The sequence below is a fragment of the Gambusia affinis genome, linkage group LG16 (genome assembly GCF_019740435.1).
Source record: "Gambusia affinis linkage group LG16, SWU_Gaff_1.0, whole genome shotgun sequence".
NCBI lineage: Eukaryota > Metazoa > Chordata > Actinopteri > Cyprinodontiformes > Poeciliidae > Gambusia > Gambusia affinis.
The window spans coordinates 18,777,149-18,802,948 of NC_057883.1; the positions used below are offsets into that span (position 1 = coordinate 18,777,149).

The 25,800-nt window shown below is 37.1% G+C and overlaps 2 protein-coding genes across 4 annotated transcripts; one reads left to right on the top strand and one right to left on the bottom strand.

Annotated features, from left to right (window-relative positions):
- The first annotated feature begins 1,509 nt into the window (after positions 1–1,509).
- Positions 1,510–20,092, top strand: lg16h14orf180 (linkage group 16 C14orf180 homolog). 2 transcript variants are annotated; one of them, XM_044143157.1, is made up of 10 exons: positions 1,510–1,950; positions 3,209–3,239; positions 7,406–7,492; positions 9,374–9,494; positions 12,224–12,254; positions 12,683–12,791; positions 15,729–15,892; positions 15,981–16,110; positions 16,415–16,438; positions 17,662–20,092. In XM_044143157.1, the coding sequence occupies exons 1-10, from the start codon at positions 1,798–1,800 to the stop codon at positions 17,865–17,867; spliced, it is 1,056 nt and encodes a 351-aa protein (XP_043999092.1). In that variant the 5' UTR covers positions 1,510–1,797; the 3' UTR covers positions 17,868–20,092. The 2 variants fall into 2 exon arrangements, with proteins under 2 accessions (XP_043999092.1, XP_043999093.1); XM_044143158.1 differs by lacking the exon at positions 16,415–16,438 and having other exon boundaries at positions 1,512–1,950.
- Positions 19,921–23,306, bottom strand: LOC122846295 (transmembrane protein 179). 2 transcript variants are annotated; one of them, XM_044143161.1, is made up of 4 exons: positions 22,810–23,306; positions 21,849–21,986; positions 21,689–21,767; positions 19,921–21,612 (listed from the first exon to the last, which is right to left on the bottom strand). In XM_044143161.1, exons 1-4 carry the CDS (start codon positions 23,193–23,195, stop codon positions 21,439–21,441), a joined length of 777 nt encoding a protein of 258 aa, XP_043999096.1. In that variant the 5' UTR covers positions 23,196–23,306; the 3' UTR covers positions 19,921–21,438. The 2 variants fall into 2 exon arrangements, with proteins under 2 accessions (XP_043999096.1, XP_043999095.1); XM_044143160.1 differs by having other exon boundaries at positions 21,849–21,989; positions 22,810–23,301.
- Positions 23,307–25,800: the final 2,494 nt, after the last annotated feature.

Below are 25,800 nucleotides of genomic sequence, written 5' to 3' on the forward strand. Positions count from 1 at the left end.
ATTACATAATGGACCCACAACCGTGCTGATAACCATGAAAGGCAGTGAGCAAACATCCTGAGGAGGCAAGCCTCTTGAATAAATATTCCCTTTTGTTGTTTGACCTGAGTTTATTTTTCTTGCACACATGCAGAAAAGGCACTGTTTAATTACTCCGTGTTTGCAGCTGCTGCTTTAATCTTATGTTGAAAATGAAGATGTACATACTTGCATTCAAATCCTTATTCCACTCCTGTTTATAAATAATTGAAAAGGCAGTGAGATTTCAAATGCACAGAGCAGACGCTTCGTGGGAGGATGGAGCAGTTTGAGCTTTTTGCAAAGCTTACTTAAATTCTGTATCTCACTAATGTAGGCATACCTCTTTAGGTTTTATCACATATACTTTCACATATCTCCATATTTTTTATTTGAACTCTAGATGATAATTTACCACAAAGTAGTGTTTGATTGTGAAAATAAATTTTAAAAATTAATTCTTTCATTTTTTTAAAAATCAGAGCTTTCCTCCACCCTTCTCATGCTGTGTGGATTGGTTAAGGAATGAGAAGCATCTAAATTACTCTGATATTTGGGGTTTACCTAAGTCATTCTAATAAATATGTTCCGATTGATGCCATTCCCTTATATCTCTGGCTGGATTATTGTTTTAATGGGATATTTTTGCTAATAGATAAATCTTTGCCCCAGTTTCAGGTCTTCTACAGCCCTAACAAGTTTTCCTTCCAGATTGTCCTGTATTTATTTCCTCCTTCATGTCAACTCCCAGCACCTTCCCTATTCATACAAAAAAAAAAAAAAAGAAATCGCATTTGCACAGCATGATGCTGCCACCGCCATGTAGTTTTGTGTGACAGATTGCATTTTAAGTAGATATTATCTGAAGAGGACATGTTTTATGTGTCCCCTTTATGTATTGTGGCTAACTGCCAATGTGACATTTAGTCACTTTCTTTCTTTTCACTACTCTTCCATGAAGCTGATTATGTGGATTGCTCAGCTCACCACTTTTCTGTATCTTCTCTTGCAACTATTCTTATTGATCTCCAAACAAAGCCTGTCAGTTTGGTGGTTATACTAAAGGTTATACTAAAAATTTTTTCAGATGTTAGACCTTTCTTTAAATTTTTGTGCTGCTTTTTCTCTGACCTGTATTCTGTGCTCATTGTTTTTTTTTTGTGGATCTGTTTGGTCTGTTCTGAGACGACATCAAGCCAGAATGTACAGCTTTGTGTTTGTCTACCACATAAAAAACTCCAGAAAAGAAAAAAAGTTTGTTCTTTCGAAACATGTGACAAGGTTACAGAGGAATGAAGACTTCCCTTAGGCACTTTGTTCATCTTTCTATCCCTGCTCATGGATTGGAGAAACACTCGGCACACTGGTGGAGCTACCACGCCAAATCAAAGCAGAGGTTGGCTCAGAGCACTGCCACTCACACAGCAAATACTCTCCAACTTCCTCTGTCCTCCTTTCCTGGTGCAGCCTGAGAGGAGGGAGGGGAATGGATCTTTTCTGTGTGAGACGCCGGCACTATCTCACACTGCTCCTTACCACCTGTCCTTGACTTAGTGAGCACGGGCGGCACAGACAGCAGGCTTCCTTCAACAGCTTTCCTGTTTGTTTATCTGCCACCAGTCTTTTTTTTTTTTTTTTTTTTTTTTTTTTTAAATAACATTTCCCCCCTGTGGCTGTGCTCTTATACCTGTGGTGCTTTGCTGCAGAAGTGAAAGACGTTCATCGTCGGCCAGTGAGAGCTCTGATGGGAGGCAGCTTTGACTCTGGCTGGGACTGGGGATGCTGAACGGAGGGAGGGAGGGCCTGTTTGAGCTGGGACAGCAGCTCCAGCAGCAGGGGGAGTACCAGGCCGCCCTCCACTGCTTCCTCAGCTGTCTTTTGGGACTGACCCATGTACAGAGCTTCACCTCTCTGCCCAACTGCCTGCACCAGGTGAGTTGGATGGGAGCGGGACACATACAAGTACAGCTTTCTCCTCGCAGGATCATATGTTTGCCCAGCTGTGCAGACACATTTGCATCACTTTATGTATAGATAATATTATCTAGCACCACAGTAATGGCCATATTTAACCTTGATATCTTGAGCACCAATATCGAGTTTAACAGAGCAGCCTGTTATGTGCTTACTTGCTGACTCTGGAAGATCCCCTTCATCCCATCCAGAATGCTGCTGAGTGATAGCAGGAGTCCAGTGACAGTCTTCTTTTTACGTTAGGAGAATTATGTTTTTGTACTTAGTTGGCTTTTAGTTGATTATATTTCAGGGTGTTTTACAGGGTTTTCTTTTTGTTTGTTTGCTTCACAGTAGCAAAGCTGTAATGTTTTCACCCTGTAGTAGTGCATAAAGGAATGTGCCTAAAGTCAAAACACTGCCTTCATTCCAGAACTTTACAACACAGCATGATGTTGACCAGACCTGCCTGTCTGTGACTAGAGCAATATAACAAGCTTTAACAACTAGCACCGTGCATTTCCCACCTCCAAGCTTGAATATTTTATCATATATATAAAATATAATCCAGTAGTGATGACTAAAACAACCAAAACAAAGAGAATCTAAATATCAAAATAAAAGAACAGAAAAATCCAACACTGCATATTATTCAAATATTTTGCCCTTTATGTGGATGTTGTGAAAAACACAATTTGCATTAATTTAATTTCCTTAGGAAATTATAAATTTCTGAAGTGCATGCAGTACTATCCTGTATTGCATGTACAGTATATTGGAATCAAAGGTGTGGAATTCACAGTCTTCTGCTGTGTGAGGATGAGGTGTATAACTTTTCCTATAACCATTTTCTCATCTTATTTTTTAAGTCAAGGATCAACTGACTTACTAGGAATTAAATATCAGCAATTCATGAGTGCATTCAGATTATTACTCGCCAAATTAATTAAAAAGTAACTTATGCCATCGACTTCAGTTTCAAGAATCCAGTGAGTGAAGAATCTGCATATCACAAGATGAAATCAAATAATATTGTTGTTGGGATATTTGAATCGCAGTTCTATTACAATTCTGTAGAAACACGTGGTAAAACTATATTACTTTGAGTAAGCTGTAATGCTCATGTAGCAGAATTTTTCAACATTTTTTATCTGCCAAAATGTATAAGTAACTCCCAGTACGTATATTGATATATTGTTATATATTGTTTTTTTGGTTGTCTTTCTATACTTCACAGATTGCTGAACTGTTCATCACTGAAAAGAACTGTATCCTTCCTAAAAGACTGTCTTGCTTGCCATATTTTTTTAAATTAAAACTTGTCCCAGAAAGCAAACTAAAATACTATTTTTTCTTTGTGAGGCAAACATGCATGAAACAGGCGTAGCAAATTCCAGGACAATGGAAGATGTAGACCATTTATAGAAGGTAATTTAAGCAGAATGGGATGAGCGGATGTCTTTGGACAAGTTCATAATAACCCATTTGTCCCAGAATGCCACATGCTTTGTGTGTCACTCAGAAGGTGTGTTTGTCTCTTAAGAGGATTTGTGGGCTCTTATCTCAGTACAACAGAATGGGAGAGCACTAATTAACCTGCATTTGCGCCGAGAAGCGCATGCATGGATTTCCACTTCACTGCCACTATAAACTACAGCAGTACAGGACACTGAGATAATAGAAAGGTGTTCTGTTTCAGGATATATTACCCTCGCGGCTCGTCTCCTTGTTACTGAGATACTTCTGTGCTTAATTTAGCCAGCTCAGGTTATCCACCTCAGCATGACTTTACCTATCTCTGTCTAAAACAGGTTCATTTGCAGAGTTTGTCTATCAGTGGCTACTGCACTGCAACCTCCCAGCCTGCTCAGGACACCATCACAGAGTTAAATCTTTTGAGTTACATGAGCTCATTAATAGTATTGGGTTTTGTCAGGTCAGATTGGGGTGTTTCATGTACAGTAGAGTAACACTCTCTTACTTTTAGTGTAACATTACAGCCATAAGAATGTCCTGTTGTATTAATAATAGTTGAAATAATAATAATAATAATAATAATAATTGTTAAAACCAAGCTGCAATGAATTTAAATATGGTGCTAATAATCTATAGTAGCAACCTGAATCATCCGTGTATTTTACTGATATTTTATGTTACAGACCAATGCAAAGTGGCAATAACGTCTTCCATAGTCTGTAAAATAGCTGAAGCTCTGTACAATTGGATAGAGAGCACATTTAAACAACATTTTTCAATATTGACACAGATTTCCAATAGGATTATGTCTGAACTTTGATTAAAAAAAATAATGGATACGCTTAGATCTAAACTATTCCATTATATACACTGGGTTTATGTTCAGGGTTGTTGTCATGCTGGAGGGTAAACCTTCAGTTTTATCTATAGTATCTATGCAGATTTTAAATGTTTTCTTTAAGAATTTTTTGGGATTTTTCATCTCTGACCACTGTTCATGTTCTGCACTATGCACCACTGTTGATATGTCGGCCCAAAGGTTTGATATTGGATTTAAAACAGTACACAGGCACAAAACATTCAGTCTAATTAAAAATTTTACATAATTCTTTAATTTTGAGACATGATTCTGCAGTTCCAGCTCTTTGGTTTTGGGAGCAAACATAGGAAAACAGGAGCATAATGAAATAGAAAGAACCAAAAGCTAATTTAGAGTTGATTCTAGGGACTAAAATACCTGTGTTTGAGCATGGGGAACGATGTGTTCTGATATTCCAACCTGAGATGTAGATCTGTGCAGCTCCTCTAGAGTTACCATGTGGCACACTCCTTCAGTTCCTACATGATTGATTGAACGGGGCTGAAATGCTTCTTTAAATTTCGCAATTTTATCCCACCTCTTCTATCGTTTCCTTAATCCTTAATGTTTGTTCTTTAATGCTCTCCAACAAGCCTGTTAGTTTTGCTGTATTTATAGAATTGTTGTATTGCCTACGTGGCCTCTTTTTTTTGAAATTATATCACTTTAAAGGGAACTGTCTACACAAGATTTTCAGAGTAAATGGAACTGGTTAAATGCATGTCACACTTTTTAGAATGTTGTCTTTAAAAGAAATTGAAAACCACGTTCGACTTTCCTTCTGCTTCAAAATCAAGCACTACTTGAGGTTAATGGTTGTACTGAGAAGAAAAGTACAAGACATTCAGTTGACGTGAATAATTTGGAAGGCACTCAAGTAATTTTCACATGAGCAGAAGTAGTAGAGCTGTGCTCTTTTTTCAGCTGCATTCTGGGGAAGAAGGTTAGAGGTCAGTCTGCCCAAACAGGAAATAGAATGTGGGAACTTTATGGTTTCACACAAATGTTTTATGAGAGCAAAAATACCAGCTTCTTCTCTTATGTTTCTCTATGCAAAATATAAATACATGACCTGGGAAGAGAATTTAAATATTCAAATAGCCTAATTCCCTGCTGATGTGAAAGACCAATCTGCACACAGAAAATGTGCCAGAAATTGTAGCCACTGTGTTGTATTAGAGATGAAAATAAAAATAATCTGCAGTATTAGTATTAGTGAAATCCAATTTAAAAATCTCTTTATGTCATGACTTTTGTTGGAAAACATTAGAATTTTGAAGGCAAATTCAATGACACTCAGAATATAATACTGTATAGAAGATTTCCTGTTTAAATCTAGTTTAAAAACAGTTATTTTGATCAAAGTGTGAATGTTAAGCATATCTCTACCTTGCAGAGCTACTGACATCAATTTAGTCTAAACTTGAGTTGATGAAACTGCAAAATAATAATTATTTTATTTTAACTTGAAATCATTTCTGGCTCCTGGATGCAACATGGTTTGCATTTTGCCTTATTCGGATATATTTAAAGGTTGTTTATTTTGTTTTGTTTTGTTTAAACAATGTTTGGTATGATTTATATCGCAGTTATAAACCTACTCCTGTTTTTTTAGAATTCAATCAAATTTGTTGAGTGTCTTTTAGTTTTAAAACCTACATAATTATGTTGAGACCAATTCTTTAAAATGGTTTCTGAGTTTAAAGTTTAGTTGTTTCCCCAGGAGGTCATTTCAGTTTACACCTGGGTCTCGTGGCACGTGGGAGCGGATTTGCCTTTGAAGTTCCTAGTGTTAATGCAAGCTGTTGTTTTATTTTTTTACATTTTTTTTTTATTGGGGTCCTATTACCAGTTCAGAGCAGAGGCTGTTCCCAGGAAAGGATTGTGCATGGTTCCTGTTGATGGATTGTTATGCTTCAGGGGAGTTAAATATAGTAGTCAGAAGAAGTGCGCCAACCTTGGGCAATGCCTCATCCCCTTTATTCTCCTGCACAGATGGCCCAACTGCTTGCTCAGGTTGAGCAGTACTTCTCCTGGGTCAGAGCTACTGTTTTTCTTGCACACCTCACCGTATTTCGGCTTTATAACTGTATTTGGATTCTAATTAAGCAGAAAACCTCTGCTTGTACCTCTGATTCATTTTCACTTGGTTGTGGTATTGATAGCATATGTCTTCTGTTTGCTTAATGTGCTCTTCTTTAGTCTGAAGCTCTCCAGAACAATATCTCCGAGGTGTCTGCTGACTAAGTATGATTTCTGAAAACTGTTAACAGGTTTTAATAAGAGGTATCAAAGTAATGTGGCAAAATGTCAAAATATTCAAGGATTGTGAATAGTTTTGAATAGCAACGTGTCTTCCATTTTGTCCATTTATGGGTTTTTAGATAAGTTTTTTTGTTTGGATTGTAAAGTTTTATGGTTTTGTGCATGTAACATAATCAGGCAACCCTCCTACTCTTCAGAAGAGAAAAATCTATTGTTTGTATTCTTAACCTTGTTGATGTTTTGGTGTAATTTTCATGTGGAGTCACAGAACTGATACAAACTGAGATGTTTTGGTTGTAAGTTTTACTCATGGGAAATCTGACGTTAAGTAGGACACCTAAAAAGAGACTGGTGGATTTATTTTAAGCACTCTCTGTTCCATTGGTCGTCATAATAATCCGACGTACATCAATGGTGTCTCTTTTCAGTGACAAGTACATTAAGTGCCCTGAATGCTTTTGCAAAGTGAGCTATTTTTAGGATGTTATTCATAGAGTCTTTTTATGGGAACAAAAAACTCCTGTCGAAATGTTTTGCAAAGAATTTTAACTGAAATTAGAAACTTAAGAGATTAAAATTGGCTTCAAAAAAAGGATTTAATGCAGTAAGAGATTTGTTTACTCTTCAAGACAATGTGTGATTCAGACACTAAATCTGAACTTTAAGATCCACATGATGAGACTAACAGCCTGGTTTGGATTGCTGCACCTTCTGTTTGGCCTGAATGGCTGTTGTCCAGCGGGACGGAAAAAAGAAACGTGACGGCTGTTTTTGACTCCCACAACTGACTAATCCTGTTGTCATGTGAGACCAGTCCTTCACCTATATAAACAGATGGGAAGGCCCTCCAGTTCATCCAGGCTGAAAAGATGTTCTACGAAGTGGCATTGATCGAGCTCACCGCTCTTCAGGGGAGCCCAGGTGAGTATTTTTTTTAAAGTTCCACTTTTCAGGGAAGATTTCTAGGAAAATTAGTGCACACACACTGCGTCCACACAAAGTCCACTGCTCAATAATGGACTTTGATTTTGTGGTGTTTGACTCTGGCTTCCGAGAATTTCCAATGACCTACATTTCCAGGTAATATTTATGACATTTGGCTGCTCATATATAGCAAACAACACTTTAAGAAAGTAGCTTTAAAATCTTTGCTGAATAATAGCAATATCATAGGAATTTTGTCTTTTAGTGAGTATAAAATTATAAGGATCCATAAGTAACAGATGTGGCTGATTTCTGACATGCCAGTATCAACTTTAGTTGATTGTGATTTTTTTCTTTTAAGAGCTTTCATTTACATAAAAATAAGTTACAGGTACATTTCACAAAATAGTTTTCATACCAGATCTTGTTAAAATCGATAACAGAAGATTTAATTTATGTTGTCTGATTTATTGTGAAATCATTCATTCGCTGTAACTATATAGGAGCCATACTAAGCTTTTTTTTTGTCATAATCTATATCAGAGGCAACATAACAGGGAGAGAAAAAAATGCTGTTGCACAGCTCTGCAATTAAAATGTTTTTACTAACTTTAGATCTTTTAAAAGGTTGAAACAGAACAGGTTTAGGTTCCTGTTCTAGTGCTGATGTGTTACACTGTTTGTGTTTTGGAAGTTGGAGCTTAAATCTGGGAATGACCTCACATCTGAATAGTACTTGGTCATATCGGATTTCTTAATTATTGTAGTGCCCACTGCTATTAGCTACCAGATGATAACAAAAGACATAATACAGCATAATGTGTGCTTCTGGTCTCAGCTTTCAAAAACATTCTTTGAATTTCTGACTGAGAGCTGGGAAAATCCAAGTTCCAACTACAAACCGAAAAACAAATGTCTGTTCGGCATAGAAAATACAGCTTCATTTCTAGTTTCCTACAGCTTTTGTTCTTCATCTGAAAACTATTTTCAACACCTCTCAAAAAACTGAAGCTGGTCAACTTTGTGTTTTCTTCACTCAACAATTTTTGATGCCAGAGTGGGAATAAACTAGTTTGCTAAAATAAAGTGTATACATGTAATTTTCAAAAGTCAACAAGTCAGACATTTAAACATTTTAAAGTTGACAGCTGTATCTTGTTTTACGATAAGCTTGGGGATGCCTTGTGTCAAGCATTCTGAGTTAGAACAGGCAGCCGCTCCAGACGGCTGCCTGTTCCCCTCCGTCTGCTGCTGAGGCAGCAGACTAGTGTTGTGTGGGATTGGTGGAGGAGGTCAGGGACAGGCGTAGTGGGAGACAAATGGTCACATTTTTTCATTAGGAATTGTGTCACTCCAGCTAACCGAAGCACCTGAATCAGCACTGACTCAGGTTGGACTGTAGACTTCTCCCGGGTCAGAGAAGCCATTTTTCTAATCCACCTCAGTGTATTTCCTTTCTGACTGCTGACCTATTTATCACTGTATTTGGATTCAAATTGAGTAGGAAGTCTTCGCCTGTACCACTGATTTGTTTTCATTCACTTGTGACATTGATAGCGTATGTGTTTTGTGTGCTTAATGGGCTCTCCTTCTGTTTGTGGTTGGCCACTGTGTGCTTCTCATCGTGGGCGTGGAAACCGTGTTGTCTGACGCCCTTATCTGCTCTGTCCTGTGCTTATCTCTGCTCTCTTGTCTCCGGCCCTCAGTTGGATCCTCGTCACATTTCAGGCTTATAGTTTGCAGCAGTGTCAGACAGGCTGATAGTTGGTTGCTGAAATTTATCTTTTGCACTCTGTCTGGATTGGGAAGACTGAAAAACTCAAGGGGAGATTGCTCATTATTGACTGACTTACTCCATGCCCTGTGTTTCGGTAACAGGGCCTCAGGAGGAGGCCACCCTGGGCTCTGGAGGATGGACAAACCCAGAGGAGCTTTCAGAGCAGGCCTCTCAAGCGCAACACCTCGAACGGCTGGCTCAGCTCTGCATCATGAGCAAACAGTAGGTAAAACTATATCCTGTTGAGGCCTCAAATGTAAAGTAGTTAATGGGGTGTAAGACATTTTGCAGGTTTAACGACTCAACAGGCTCATCATGGGTGGATTTACTGTCACAAACTATATAATTTTATTGTGATACTTAGATTTTTATTTTCTAAATAATGCTAACATCATATGGGAGGCTGGATGGTTCTGTTGCCTTTTCTTATTTGCCTCACAAAACCGATGTAGAACTAGGCCCTAAAAATTCAATATATAAATATAAATAGTTTATGTGTTGTGTGGGGGTTACTGAATTTTAATGAAGATTCACTGCCTTGCAAAAAGTAAAATATAAAAATTCAAGAATCTATATCTATACACATGCTCATAGTTTACTATTTTAGGAATTTAGCCAAAATCATTCCTAAAAATTTTTTATTACAAATAGCTATATTAGGCTTTTTATATAACTTATTTTCCACTTATGGAGAACTCTAACTTTAATGAGTTGAATGTTTTTGCATATACTGAGGAAAAAGACACTGCTCTCTCTCCCTGTATCCGGTGTCTCCGGTAGTGTTGGTACTTTGTTCAGCCCGTACCATACTCTTTATTTTCTCTGCCTCTGTTGTCGTTGCTAAGAAAAGGCCATTTAACCTGATTGCTGTGGAGGGTAACAGAGGGTGGAATGTTTGCACAGTGGTGTGCTGGTCACTGCGCTTAATTAATGCAAGCAGCATACAGTAGTTAAACATAAATGAGATGGTAATGACTGAGCATGGCTATACTCTGTCATGGCTCGGGTTTCCACCTAAATAAGGACACAGGAATTTGATTCTCCTCTTACATTGTTCCTCTGTGCTTTTGAAATGTAACCCAAAAATGGCTGGATAGCTTGAAAAACATGTTAACTCTCTTCGGCCTCTGCATGTATGAAAATGATCCCTCGATGCTCTGACTAGATATAAGTCTCAGGCCTTCTTCCTTGTAAATAAAAATGTGTAACTGATCCTTAATATTTTAGAGTAAGGAGTTCTTTGGACAGAGATTTTCTCATGGAGAGGATAAACTAAGTATGGAACCCAACATTTGAACATATTTATATTCAGGTAACAACTCAAGTAATTTACACATATGGAGAAATGGAAGATATATGGAGGTGATTATTATCAAAAACAGACTTTTATTCAGTATTTAATTATTTCTGTAAGCTTATTCCATCCTTATTTTAATGTAATTTTTATGACATTACTTGGCATCCAATTTATGGATTTATATGCGCTGGTTTTCTTGTGTTGCTTGGGTTGTTACTGACATCTGGTGAGGACTTCATATCAATTGGCTCATTAGAAACTAATTTGACTAATTAGATTTTTATTAAAGCAGAGCTGACCTAAATCAGCCAAAATGCAAAACAGGAAGACAAACATAAAAGATTTGACCGTTATGTAGTTTTATGATTCTTGGACCATAAAAACAAAACAAAAATATTATAATCACTACACATTTGTAGTATAAAGCTTTTGCACTTAGATTTACAGAACATTTGAAGACCGGTATGAAAAGTATGACATTTTTGAAATGATGAATTTGTATGAACCTGGCACCTGGTACCTACAAGCTGAACACTAAACACAGCTTGCTCTACAACAACAGGCACATGCTTGGCTATGAGGGCCACAAATGCCCTTGGTTGACTTTTTTAGGGCACTTATGCATGGAACAACTGGCAGGTCTTCAATGAAACACATCACGTTCACTTAGCTTAGCACTTGACAGGATACCAACAGGGAAGCATGAGACAGTAAACCAACCTGTAAGCAGCATTCCTTCCATAATTCTCCCTGGAGGATAGAAGGCGGCAGCGCTGGCAGAAATGAAAGGTCTCCACGTCCTCAACGAGGCGCCTGCATGCCTACAGCTGTGTCGTCCACTCACAGCGTGCACATGTTCAAATGTCCTGCTGTTATGATCCAAACTGTGAAACTCAACCCTGCTGGTTGTGAATAACAGCTTTTATATTGTAGGTCACATTTAATTATTGATCAAACAGCAGTGAGTTAATATTCTATCTTGATCACTCTAAAGAAGCACAAAGACATCTCTGTATTGCTTAAAGATTATTTTTAAACCAATGTAAAAGAAGCACTGAAAATCGAAATCTAAAAACTGATTAGCGCAAATTATAAACTCAAGAGTCATATTTTTCCTAATTACTTAATATCTGCTCCCTCCTGGTTAACTAAATCAACATCTAAACGGAAGGGAAATAAAACTCTGAATCATTTGTGGATTTACTGGAATATATCTACTGTTTATAGAGCTCAATGTGTCGCAATGACCTGCTCAAGCAATGTTAGATGATAGTAAAATAAACAGGTTTAAGATAAGAGGCAGTGAGCTCAAGTTAAACTGATACTGATCCTGCTTGTTCATAATGAAGCTCTTTGTTTTTTACTGTTTTTGTCTTAAATGAGACTCAAAACAAATTATTATATCTACCAAGTATTAAACCCAGGCCTAACAATGTTGATTGATGCCTGAGTTTGCAGCAGTGGAAACAGGAATAGCTGATTCTAAGTAAGCAGTTGCACTGGTTTAGAACTAGAACTGATTTGGTGGTGAAGTTCCTATTGGTAGTGTCTCTGCAAAGACTTATTTTTAACATTTTCTTATTATTGTTATTATGAACAGAAAAAAGATATAGTCATTTTTGTGTAATGGCAATTCTCTCTCTTCTCTTCTTAGACCACATCTTGCCCTAGAATACAGTGGTAAGGTATGTTTGTGAATTTTATTACTGCTTTTTCTGCCTGTGCATATATAAAGAATATTGTTTATTTGGACAATATCTTTCTTAAAATTATTCTGATACCTCTAAATATATATATATTAATTTGAGAAGTTTGTTAGCTCCATTGTAAAAGCAGATTTTTACCAATTGAAACTTTTAGCTAGGTAGAGTCCTTCCTGTCTCCCAAAGATCTCAATGAAGTTATTCACTTTTCATATCCACTCACTTGTATTACTGGCACTTTTTGCATGTTGGTTTAAATCAATTCTCCATTTTCAAAATGCTGCTACTCGTCTAATTATTGGGGTGAAAAAGTATGGATATGTTACATGTTTTGGCTTCTCTACATTGTTTTCTTGTTTGCTACAGCATCCATTTTAAAGATTAAACATGCCTTTATCTGTGTGATTTAGGCTACAAAGATTCATCAGAGGACCTTTGGTAACGACCATCCAATAACAGCCAGAAGCCTGGAGCTTATGGCAACCGTCTATGCTGAGATCGGCAAGACTGAATATTCAGGTAAACACTCAAATGTTGCACAAGAGCAAAGCAAACACAAGTCTCCTTCCGAAGAAATGTTACAACAGAGATGCTTAAAATACACAACTTAATAGCTGCTGTAAATTAAACATGGGTGTGTAACTAGTGGAAGACGCCTGTTAACATTGTTCAGGGGCAGTGCCTGTGAAAATGCACAGCTGATCTGAAGTGCTTCTGCAAAGAATAACATCAACCAGTGAACATGTAAAATTAATAAACACTTGCAGTTGCGTTGAACATAGAAATGGTTTTATGCAGAACAACAAGCAGATATATGGCTCTGTGATAGTTTGAGGCCACGATTTGTTGCGTCGTGAGTATGCTTCGCTTGCACTTGCAAAGCCAAAGACTCTCTCCCTCTCTTTCTTCCTTCCATCTTCTTTACTCTGCATTTTTGTGAGGACTGCTGTGTTGTAAAAAGAATAATGCATTAAAATCACGCAGACTGCTAAGTCAGCTTTCTGTGGGGCCAAATGGTAGCTGTACTTTGTACAGTGTCAAAGAGACACAGCAATATACATGTTATACCAGAAAGCTTATCAGAATCCTTTATTGCTCAGAGAAGATTAGAAACAAGGTCTTGCTTCACCAAAATGTTGTCTTGTGTTGAGGAAAGCAGAAATTTAGATGAAATAAATAGACGCTTGTTCTGTTTTTTTGTTACTGTTTGTTGTCAAAAAGTATTTAGTCTCTTATATATAACCCAAGTTAATACAGCATTAGGTTTTAGGTCATTATTTGATTAGTTAAAGGGGGAAAAAGCTGTTCATATCAACTTGTGCCATTCATTTCTACAACTGCTTTTAAGTATCTGCTAATTTGCAATGATTTTTCCCCGCTATCTTTGCATAGTTATTTTAATTCAACCTCATATAAGAGTTTCTAAACAAACCAGAGTAACCCTATTGGGTTTAAGTCCAGACTTTGACTGGGCCATGTTGACTGGGCCTTTTATAAGTGGAATTATCATTCTGTTGCACAGCTCCTGTGCACTTGAGGTTAAAATAATAATTTAAAAAAATCATAAATCACCACCATGTTTTCTGCTTGGTGCGTTTTAGCTTTGTTTTTGGTCAGCAGCTGTTGGGACATTACCATTGATAAACAGTAATTTCCAAATACACAACAAGTTGTATACTTCATCGTGTTTGTATCCCCATCACATATTAATGTTGAACAATGATTAACTCCTTTAAAACACAATACATTGTATTATTTAGATAATTTATAACGAATCTACATAAATGGGCCCAAAATGGATAAAAAGCTAAAATATGTTTTATTTTTATCAATCTAATTTACTAATTTTGTTAACACAAACAGACTGTTTCCATAATCTGATTATCTATCTGTAAAAATAATACAACTTCAATTATCATTTTCATTAAAAAATAATGATGTATTCTTTGATCACCTTTGTGTGTTTTAAACTGCTCTGTGAATGTAAAGCTGCTGCAAAGTTGTGTAGTTCAAAGTTGCCAACTGTAGAGTCTGCCTCCAGGCTTTTTCATCAATTCAGATTTGTTTCACTCATAAATAGAAACCAGACTCTTGTCGCCGAAGTGCCTGTAGCAACATGCAGACTCATTCTAAGCTAAGCTTTCTAGATCATCTATAGGATTTATCATTGTTTGTTTTGACTTCTGATTCGGGTTTGTCCTTAGTCTCTCTCTGTTATTTTTAGGCGTGTTTGTCCTAATAGACCTTTAGACACAAGATAACCTAAAGTATTTAATCAGATTAAGTGTGGCAATACAGGACTACAGTAGATGCACTACAGCAAAATGTAGTAATAACTAATGAGGTTTTGAGCTATTTAGACTTAGTAGAGCAGTATTTCTGGAAAAGATATAGAAAATAGTAATTAGTATTTATTTTATTTTTTTTTACGTACTGTTTTTGCTTAAATAAAATGTGAAATCTATATGTTTTAGCATAGTCATCACACCAAGTAAATTCCGCAAATAAGCACACTTAGTTCTCTAGTTCTCTTTGGATAAGCTAAATTCTCATTGGTTTATAAAACAAACAATTTAGTCAATTTAGTGCCCAACACTGACCCCTGTTGGGTGCCACAAACTATAAGGAGTGTTTATCTGCCAGTTAATTAAATAAATGTAACATGACCTCTTGAATCATTTGCATTTTTCAGTCAATAAACAACCCACCCTATGCATTAACTTACATTACATGGTTACCATTGAGCATGTTAATTTTAATGTAGGTAACTAGTGGCAAAGTCCCTACCTCCAGCTCTAACTCAACATGGAGTTAGAGCTGTTGAAATGAAAACACAAGCTTTTATTATACACTGGAAAAAATGAAACATTAAAGCTGCCTCACAATCAGGATAGAGGCTCCTAAATACTATAAGGGTTCCTGAGCTGTTAGGATTTCAGTCTGCATCAGTGGCTGAAGTATCAGCTAAGGAAATATTATACACCTGTAAGAAAACTGTAAACATTATGAGGAGTTTTTTAATGGATGGCAATGATCACTACATCCACATTGCACATTGATTTCTGTTGAAAAATATAGATTAAACTCATTTGCTGCTCAGATATTTAACAAGATTATTAAGTAGTAATAATTGTTTAGAAAATCAGATAAAGTGCTTTTACAATCTTTATCCATAGTTGCATTTTCATTATTGATCACTTCTCAAATATTCTATTGAATTGAATAGAACTGAACACAATATACATACTTTATCAATCCCAGAGGGAAATTCATACTTTAATGCTGAACAATAGTAGAACAATAGCAACATGCAAGGGTTAACATCCTGGCTCCTGTGTTGGGACACATTTGCATGTTCCACATTTACCTTCGGTTCACTCTCTCTGTCTTTACCTCAGACAGAAACATTAATCAGCTCCCTGCTCATGCACTGTGTGATCATGGTTTTCTCTCTAGATTCTCTGGGCCAGTGCGTGTCGGCGCTGTCCAAACGCTTCGCTGCTGCAGAGTCCCTCAGAGACACCGTCAACTGTCTTCCTCATTCCCACCGTGAGAAAGTTTGCGAGGTGCGTCACAGAAAAGATGCCCACCTCCAACAGGAAGACACGCCAAATCCTAAGGTAGGGGTGGGGACCTGTTCACAAAATCTGTGTTATTTCTCGTTTTTTTTGTCCATTGATTATTCATGTTGAGTTCATTTTAATGTAGGCAACCAGTGGCAAAGTCCCTACCTCCATTCTAAAGAGGCCAAGTCCCTATGGGTCAGACGCAGAAATTAACCACAGACGGAAGGGCGAGCGCAGGGTTCGATTCAGGGAGCCAGAAACCACTGTACATGGTGAGAAAACGAAACTTTTAACACTTTGCAGAGTTCAGTTGCACGACTTTTAAAAGTCTTTTCCCTGATGTTTGTCACTGTCAGCTGTACATTCACAGGAATTTAATTAAGAAAATGCACTCAAGCATAGGAATGCATATGCGACCAAACATGAAAGAGCAAATAACTCTTGCAATGCAAATGACAGTACATTAAGTGCTGAGTGAAAGTGGACTGTCAGACCACAATAACTGATTTGTAACTGGTGTATATCATTGAAGTTGGCTTTTGTTGACTCAAAATCTATTCTCTGTTGGTTTCACAGATATTTACTGTGACACTTTAGGTGGTAAGTTTATTCAAAAGGAACACTGAGTTGCATGGGGGAGCACCAACACTGCAATATTGTTGCCAATATCTATAGAAAATCATCACAATAGTTAGCTTTCATAATTTGTTACAAGCTACTTTTGCTTGATATGCACAGCGTGGTTACACTAATCACTGATACTCCCTTGTTTTTAAGAATCAAAGGCAAATGAATATCACAAATTGTACAAAAATGGTTAATTTGTCATCAAAGGGCCTAGTATTCCACCGTTTTTCTGTCACCGTCTACCTGGTTCACATGAAGCAGCTCCTGTGGGGCTGCTGGATATGGCTGACCATGCAGTGACTGTGACATAATTTTTCAGATTTGGAGGTCATGATAGTTTTGTTTCTTACCCTGAGTGATGTCTGTTCAATTCAGAGAAGAAAATAAATTTTACAGGACTAAGCAGTAAATTAAATTTATACAAAATCAATCATACACATAGAAGATTGGATCCCAAAAATTACTTCAACCTTTGAGTCTAGCACCCTTTTCTTCATTGGGAGAAATTATAACCTAAAGCTCATAATTGTTTTTTTCTAAACATGTTGGAGGAGACAGCAGTTCATGATTTAATGCAATCTGCAGACATCACCCGATGTTTTGTACGCAGACTAAAAGACTGTTATAAAAGAAAGTGTTTTTTACCTAGTAAACAATATTTTTGCAAACAACAGCTGCAGTTGGTTTTGTGGCCTAGCTGTTGATTTTCTGCTAAAGCTATCTGTTCCAGCTTCTTGGGTTTGTGTTGTTCATTCCCTTAACAGATAGGGAAGATCTGCATGAGAAACACATCCTCTTCACTTATGTACTTTCATTCACCTTATCACTATAATCAATAGGCAATCTTCATAATCATTCCACCGTTTTTCTGTCACCAAAAAGTGACAGTTAGAAAGTCTGTGTACCACAATAACCCATTAGGCACTTCCTGTTTTGTGAGAAAAATCTTTTTTAAAAGTACTTATCTACTTTGAAAATTAGTGGAAAGGTTAATTATGACATATTTAAATTTCCTGGTTTTAATATTTACAGGTTTATGACTCTAAAATGTGATGTTATTTGCCTTTTGATTGCAGACAATCAGCTTTTTTCTATTCTGTGCTTCTTGGATCCAAAGAGAAAGTCTTTTGCACACTTTCATTTAAGTGCTAGCCATTTACAAGCCAAAACACTTACAAAGTGCTTTCATTTTTCAGCCTATGAGACAACGCCGGCCCGGCCCCATCTTGCCCTGTTCACCTGCCTCTTCCTGCTCATGTCATTCCTCGGCGTTGCGATGTACTGCACCGACCGCAGGCGGCCGCAGAGAGCATGCGAGGAGCTGGAGGCTGCTTTGGCCGTCTACCTGGTTCACATGAAGCAGCTCCTGTGGGGCTGCTGGATATGGCTGACCATGCAGTGACTGTGACAGACCACAAATGGAGACATGGAGCTTTTCTTTTTTATATATTTGGAGGTGCCTAAAGCCTACAAACAGCTCTGCCATGTTGCAAGGCTCTGCAATGGTAACTCTGCACCTCTTCCCCACTGAAAAGGGAATATGTTTAATCCCAGAAACATGTAGCTTCCATCTCTGTATGTATGTATCTACGTATGCACTACAGTTTGGATATGCCACTCCATATGTAAGTTGTGAAAATATTTTGCACATTTGCAACTATAATGTTCACATAATCCCCACAATGATTTCATCCTTCAGTTCGGGTACAAGTCTTTTGCCTGTGAGTGGATGTTTCCAAGGAATGCAAATATTTATTTTATTACAGAACACAATTTGTGTGATTAATATATCTCAAACAAATGAATGTGTATATATGGCTCAATATAATAAGGTCTATCACTATCAGTATTTAACCTTGTAATTCCATATTAAAGAATGTAGAGCTGTTGGAAAATGTTTCAGAAGTGCCCAACTGCAGGGCATAGAATCGGGTGTTTGGTGAACACAGGGCTACATCACCTCATACTGCGGGGTTAAATGAGAGGGAAAACACTTTATTCTTTCTTGTCCATCTGTTCCTTCTGGGCGTAACATCTGTAGCACATACTTGTTAATCGAAGAGAATATACTTAAACTACAGTGCCTTGCAAAAAGCCTTTACATGCTCTTTTCTGTTATGCTTTATCTTTATTTGAAGTGACAGAGCAACACAAGATTGTGAAGTGGAACGAGAGCAATCCATGATTTCTACATTCCTATGGATATAAACTTAGAGAGCGTAAGGTACTTTGGTTGCATTTGATTTAATTTAGAGGTATCAAAGTAATAGGGGCTAGATGAGGTCAGATTTATGTCTTTGTTTGTATTAAGCTAGTTTTTCTCTGATACTCTTGGCGTTCTTTATGAATATCAGAGTAAAAGGAGCCAATCACATATTTATAAGTAGTCACTACCTCTTTCTCCTCTGGTTCCCTCTTTTAAACTCATCTGCAAACTGACCCTTAGTTTTTTGACTTCTACTTGTATAGTATACTGGAAACGTTTCCTATCCTTTTCACAATACTCTATATTTTGTCAGTCCGTTACATAAAATCCCAACAAAAAACATTAAAGTTTCTGGCTATACAGTTGCAAAATGTCATGGTGAGGGTCAATAGTTTTGCAAGGCACTGTATATGAAGGATGACAGCTTTAACAAACTGCCTGATGCCCCTCATCCTTGAATCTCACCTGTTATGTATATATATGCATATATATGTCTGTCTTCTACTGTGTGTCTCTATCAATTCAAAAATCCCAAAATATACTTTTATTTTTATTGTTTTCTATTTTCTCACCTGATGTTGGTGTAACTCCAATTCCAAACTTCTGTTTATATTTAGACCAAAAGAAAACCCTGAAACAATTGAGGCCAAACTCAGAATTATATCAGAACCACATACTGAATTTATTGTAGATATGAGTTACATATGAGTTCCTTTATCAAATGAAGCAAAGAAATTCAAAAAAGCAGCCAAACTTGCACACAAATGGATTATATAGGAATCAAAGGGAACAGTGATGCACATCCAACATACCTCGTTATAAGCAATAAGACAATGACAGAACAGTGCTCTCTGTATGACAGGTTTCAGGGAAATCATCATGATCCTGTTTGATTGTGGAGATCTCACATGTGAATTTTGAAGCAATATGGCAAATCAATGCCTGCACAAAAGAAAAAAAATAAAAGAAAAACAAAAATAACACCCACCGCTCCGTACTGTCAAACTAAATTGTCATTAGCAATAAAAGGATTCCCAGTAAACTCACATCCTGTATATCAGGGGTCTCAAACTCCAGTCCTCGAGGGCCGCAGTCCTGCAACTTTTAGATGTGCCTCTGCTGCACCACACCTGGATAGAATAATTAAGGCTCTGGAGAACTGATCTACACAAGGTGGAGGTAATTAAGCCATTTCATTCCAGTGTTTTGTACCTGTGGCACATCTAAAACCTGCAGGACTGCAGCCCTCGAGGACTGGAGTTTGAGACCCCTGCTGTATATGCACACTTAGCTGCTTTTTACTGTTGTCTGAACATTTATGGTCACTTTGGAAAAAGTGCCTTTATGGAGGGTTTTCTTTGTTCCTTTTGTTTTATGTTTTCAATTGTTTTGAATAAAACTGTCATTGCCTATCAAAATCAGATAGCTTGTTTGTGCTCTTCCTGACCAATATAGGATGTAATGTAGTAGCCACGGGAACGCATGCAGGTATACATACATATGTCACAGCAGCAAAATACATTGTTTTTGTAGCCTATTAAGTGAGAAGAAGAAGCCTCAGTCACTAAACAGCACATCATAAAATCTGTTTGTTTCTTTTATATCCCACTGATGCTAAAAGCTTTTTTGGACTAGCTGCTAAATATATTGATGCTTTGAGATGCAATTTGTCATACACAACTATTGGTAGCTGCTGTGTAAACACACTGCAAAAGCACAGATTGATCTACTTTGTTTAAGCATGCAAATGAGCCTGAGTTCACCAAGATGTGCCTTTTCACAACAAAAGCCTACCTAAGGAGAATGTTTATCTAGAGAAGACCAGAAAACAACTACACCTCTTTATATCTAAAACCACCCGCTCAGCTTGTCATGCACTGGGTACCATGCAAAAACTTTACAAAGAAATATGATTTACAAATAAACAAACTCATAAATACTGAGTGGCTAGAAAATTAAGAGTTGAAGAAAACTCAAGTACCGTGAATATTTCAGGTAAATAGTTGGCTTGGTTTGTAATCAACAAGCAGTGGTTAAAACCTGGAGATCTTTGTCTGACTATGACTTTCATACAAGGAAGAAAATGATTCATTTGATTTGATTCTATGACAATGTAAAGCAGAAGCCAATTCATTTTGATTGTCTCCACAGGCAAACGTTGGTGAATCTTATGGCAGATGAGAACCTACAGTTCTGGTCACAAGTAGGTTTACATAAACTCACAACAACTTTCATATTTATTTGGGTTTTTAGTTGTGCATTTCAACAGTTTTTTTATGCTAAACTGGTGTTACAGCAACTCACTACACTGAATTTTAAAACAAGAATTCTGACAGACAGTCTCTCTACTGTCTTGTCCTTGGGAGAAAAAAAAAAGAAAAGAAAAAATATGTGGTGGTTGTTTGACTGAGCTTTTATTGAGAGCTTTATTTTGGACTGTTTTTGTGCAGCACATAAATAAACCTAATTGAGTGGTTTAAACTAAAATTGCCTGGCAAATAATTTTTTTTTCCAAAACAGTAGTAAAAATTTAAGCCCAGAATTTAACATCTCCACAACCTAACCTGACATTTTGACCAATAAATTAGAGATAACTTGTGGATGTAATTGTCTATGAAATTCTGTGAAGTTGTTTGTTGTATTATCAGCCCACCCTAAAAAACGGTTCAAATGCATCATCAATATCTAAAATGAGATCCATGTGGATGTCGAGCGTATGTGAACTTGTGACGAGCACTGTAGGGCAGAGATGAGAGAGTTGTAGTTTCTAGATCAAGCCAGTTTTGAGGTCAGAGTTGCAGCGTGAAGAGCGGCTGAGCAGCAGTTCCTTCTCGTGGATCAGGGAGTCGAGCAGATCCTCCTGTCTGTAGTTATGGTAGACCTTCAGGAAGGCTAATACTGTGATCCCAAGCCAGGACAGCCAGGCTGCCCAAAGGCCAAACTGAAACAAGGACATCCTCCATTTATGACTGCACTTCAAGAATAATCTGATTGATCTAGGAAACAAAAACCATTACCTGAGCTATTACAAACTGGTCATAGAAGGCAGAATTGTCCACGCCGAGTTCAAGGTCCGTGTCCTGCAGCTCCTCACAGCTAAACAAATTAACCAGATGTTAAAAGGAACTATATGATGCTTTTTGTCTTGGAGTCAATTATCGTGTGCTACTATTTCACCTGTTAGGCATGGTCCCACTCTCAGTGACTGCATCGCACCACAGGTTGAAACCCACGCTGACAATGGTGCTGGACAGGAAGATGGTGAACATCACCAGGGAGCTTATCATCAGGTTGAGGAAGGCATTGAAAAATGAGCTGCTGAGAGAAAGAAGAAACATACAAAATCAGTATATGCTGCTCTTGAAGCTATAATACAACTAATATAAACCAGAATTTTCTTTCTTGGAAAATGTGAATATTGCATAAGACCAACAGAAAAAAGATTTTTATACAGAAATGTTATGTAAGAACACTTCTAAGGGACAATTATCTAGAAGACAGTTATTGACACCCCACACTTTCCAATAATATGGATACAGCTCTCTGTGGATAGAGAAGCTTCTTTTTCATCAGCCTTTTTAGACGTATCCTCCTTGTGCAGGGTGTCATTGACTGGATGATGGAAAGCAACATAAAATTTCTTTGTGAGATACTCTTTTTATTGATGTTACATGATATGACGCTTTTCTGAGATACTGAATTTTAGTTTTTTTTTTTTTTAATGAAGTGAAGTGAGACATAACCATCAAAATTAGCAGAAATAAACACTTTATACCAGGAAGGCCTAGACGTCATAGAATGATTCAACATAGCTTAATTTTGGTGATAATTATGCAGTTCATCACAAATCCAGACTTTTATTTAAAAAAAAATGTATTATTGTGGTTTACATTAGAGACTAAGGCGAATTTTTCATATTCTGAAGAGGTACAGCGTAATTTTCCAGTTGCAGTGTACGATGACTGCGCGTTTTAGAAGATGCGGAAAACATTTTGGAATTGTGACACAACATCCCAGGCGTTGGACGTAGCTTTTAAAGCAAATTGTTAAACATATAAGTGGTGCATCGTGCTTCCATTATCTTTGCATCATTTTTCCTACGTAGCTGCTCAAGGGGAACATGTGAACTGCCACTCACTCGTCGTGTCCTTTGCACAAAAAGAACAGCAGCCTCCATGCCTGCACTGCGGATAGGATGAGGGATGCAATCCCGATAAAAGTGATGAAGCTGCAGGAGCACTCGGGTCCCCACTCCTCCACGATGAAACGCTGCTTCGACACGGTGATGTTCTCATTTTGCCACATTCCACGGGTGAACAGCAGACATTTCCCCCCGAAGTCCTCCGAGTTCTCCGACAGCGGCACCACAGCGATGAAGCCGAACACGAAGGCCAGAAAGTAGAGAATGCACTGCGCGAAGATCAGATTGTCGAGGGCCATTTTCCCGTCTGACGCCTCTGCCTTCTGCCCGCCGGAGAAAGTGCGGCTGCGCAGTGGAAGCAGAGACGAGCGGAGGCGCAGCATCCGAGGACGAACTGTGCAGCAAATTAATGAGTGGGCAGAGGCCTTCAGGGCTCTCCATCTGCATCCAGACCGTATGCGATGAACCGCTCCACTGCTGCTCCGGTCTTAAACTGCTGAGAAGGATTTAAGAGCAGCCACGTTTTAGAGCGCAACTACTACTGTTGGAGTGGATTTGACCAAAGCTGATATGCACGGTACCTTGCCGTAACTATGTTGGGTTAAACGCACTGTAGTTTTATCTAATAATAATAATAATAATAATAATAATAATAATAATAATAATAATAATAATAATAATAATAATAATAATAATAATAAAATTGTATTTTATTTTCATATCTCCCAAAAAACCCTACAAACTGCATTTTGATAAAAAAAAAATCTCATGCAAGAGAAATAAAGAGTAATAAGCTAAATATAAAAACCAAACAGTTTTATCAACACAGTGGGAGCTAAATTGGGGAGATCATGATCTGTTAGACTTTTTGGGACACATCTGGTACTCCATATTACATATTTTTTTTAGCATAAAGATTCCTTCTACTTATCTTCTCTACTTTAAGAACTTCAAGTATTTGATACAATTCTGATTGTAGTTTTAGCTTTTCATTGGAAAGACCCTGTTGACTTCTGTTTTTCAGTGTGGATCTTTATTTGCCTTCTATCATTTAGTAACCAGCTTTTGTCTTCAACACGTTTTCTTGAATGCTGCCCTTACTTTGGCCCAATAATGTGGTCCTAGGAAGTACTCCAGTTATGATGATAATAATAATATATTAATGATAATTTTAGCATTAAACAATATTTTTATTTAAACAAAACTTGACATTTTTATTATGGATATCAACACATTTCATCATCTGCAGTAAAATGTTTTAACTACATGAATACAAATAGACAATTATCAAGTAGAAAAATAATAAAATATCAAATTCTAATTAAAAAACATGTTTTTCAAAATACTTATCTGTTACATGAGATGTAACATATCTCATGTCTGACATGAGATATGTGTCATATTATATTCTAATTATATGAGATGTGACATATCCTTACTGCACTGATAGCCTACATTTTGCAATACATACACAAAAATAAGAGTAATGGTTTGTTTATACATGGTGGCAGTCTTAAGGGAAGGGCAGGTAGCTGCCTGTCGCAGCCATCTGACATGCTTCAATGAGCCCATCTGCTGAGCTGAGCAAGGTGTCTCTGTCCACTTGGTGGGACTTTGCCTTCTCACAGCGCCCTCCAGTGGGCAAAAGTCCCAGCTGCTAGTCTGCAGACATGTTATGATCACCAGCTTTAATTGTAAACCTTTTTGTTGCAAAATGTCAAAACATTCAAGTTTTACATTCTGCAACAAAAGGGTTTACAAATACAGAGTTATTTTAATTAATACGTCATTAATGTGCTGTGACAGACTGGCGACCTGTCCAGGGTGAACCCCGCCTCTCGCCCGGAACGTTGGCTGGAGATAGGCAGCAGCCCTCCTCCCGAGCCCACTAAGGGAAAGGGTGTTAGAAAATGGATGGATGGATGTCATTAATGTGAACCAATAGCTTTTTCATCATCAGGGGTCTTATGGAGTCTTTTAAAACCAGGATCCATTACTATTATTCTTGTAGTTTGCCTTGCAATATTCAATACAACATAAAGACAAGTATTTATATGTGTGCTTTAGAGATAACAGAAGGCTATTTGTATCCATCATATGAACTGCAGTATTTTGCATTATCTCCCTGGTGTGTGATTTAGGCGTTGTCATTTTGCTGCAGCTCTGCACTCTGATTTTCATGATCTTATCAGCTCACAGATTAACTTGACTTATGTTTGTGTGTGAGAGGTTTAGGCTTTAAAGTTGATTTGATTCCAAAGTACTGAGACGGTTTTATGGTATTTTCATATCATTTTAAAGGCTTCTGAAAAGTATACAACAGAAAATTTTGGGATGGAGATTTTCTTTTACAGTTTAATAATATATATATATATATATATATATATATATATATATATATATATATATATATATATATATATATATATATATATATATATATATATATATATATATATATATATATATATATATATATATATATATATATATATATATATATATATATATATATATGTATATACCCCATACAAAATTCCCCGTTAAGATGCAGGAGTCTTTATTTTGATGCACCTGGGTCCATATGTATTGTACTATCACCAGGACTGACTTTGAGCACCACTGGAACGGTCTGTAGTGGAGTCATTCCAATATCTGAACCTCTGATTGTCCTTCCTGTTTACTCCAATTAACCTGGAAGGTTTCTTATTAATTTAATAATATTAAGTGTCCTTCAACTGGAAAGCAATCCTCAATGATGGTTCATATAATCTTAAATTGGAATAATGACATTTTTGTAACAAAAGAATCTAAATGCTGGGAAATAAGCATAAATCTCTTTTGTCATTTTAATCATGTAATAGTATCACTAATTTAGAAAGAGAAGGATCCATCCGTTTAAAAAAATTAATTAAATCCATCTGAGAAACAGATGGATTGTTTCTCAACACAAAGTTAACTAAATGTAGTCGAGCTGATGTCCTACCT

Excerpts from the sequence above, each read along its gene's own strand:
- lg16h14orf180 (XM_044143157.1), top strand. The coding sequence starts at position 1,798 with ATGCTGAACGGAGGGAGGGAGGGCCTGTTTGAGCTGGGACAGCAGCTC. Across the intron at positions 12,792-15,728 it reads CGGCAAGACTGAATATTCAG|ATTCTCTGGGCCAGTGCGTG; the intron begins GTAAACACTCAA and ends TTTTCTCTCTAG. Across the intron at positions 16,439-17,661 it reads TTACTGTGACACTTTAGGTG|CCTATGAGACAACGCCGGCC; the intron begins GTAAGTTTATTC and ends TTCATTTTTCAG.
- LOC122846295 (XM_044143160.1), bottom strand. The coding sequence starts at position 23,195 with ATGCTGCGCCTCCGCTCGTCTCTGCTTCCACTGCGCAGCCGCACTTTC. Across the intron at positions 21,990-22,809 it reads TTGTGCAAAGGACACGACGA|CAGCTCATTTTTCAATGCCT; the intron begins GTGAGTGGCAGT and ends TCTTTCTCTCAG. Across the intron at positions 21,768-21,848 it reads AGTGGGACCATGCCTAACAG|CTGTGAGGAGCTGCAGGACA; the intron begins GTGAAATAGTAG and ends TAATTTGTTTAG.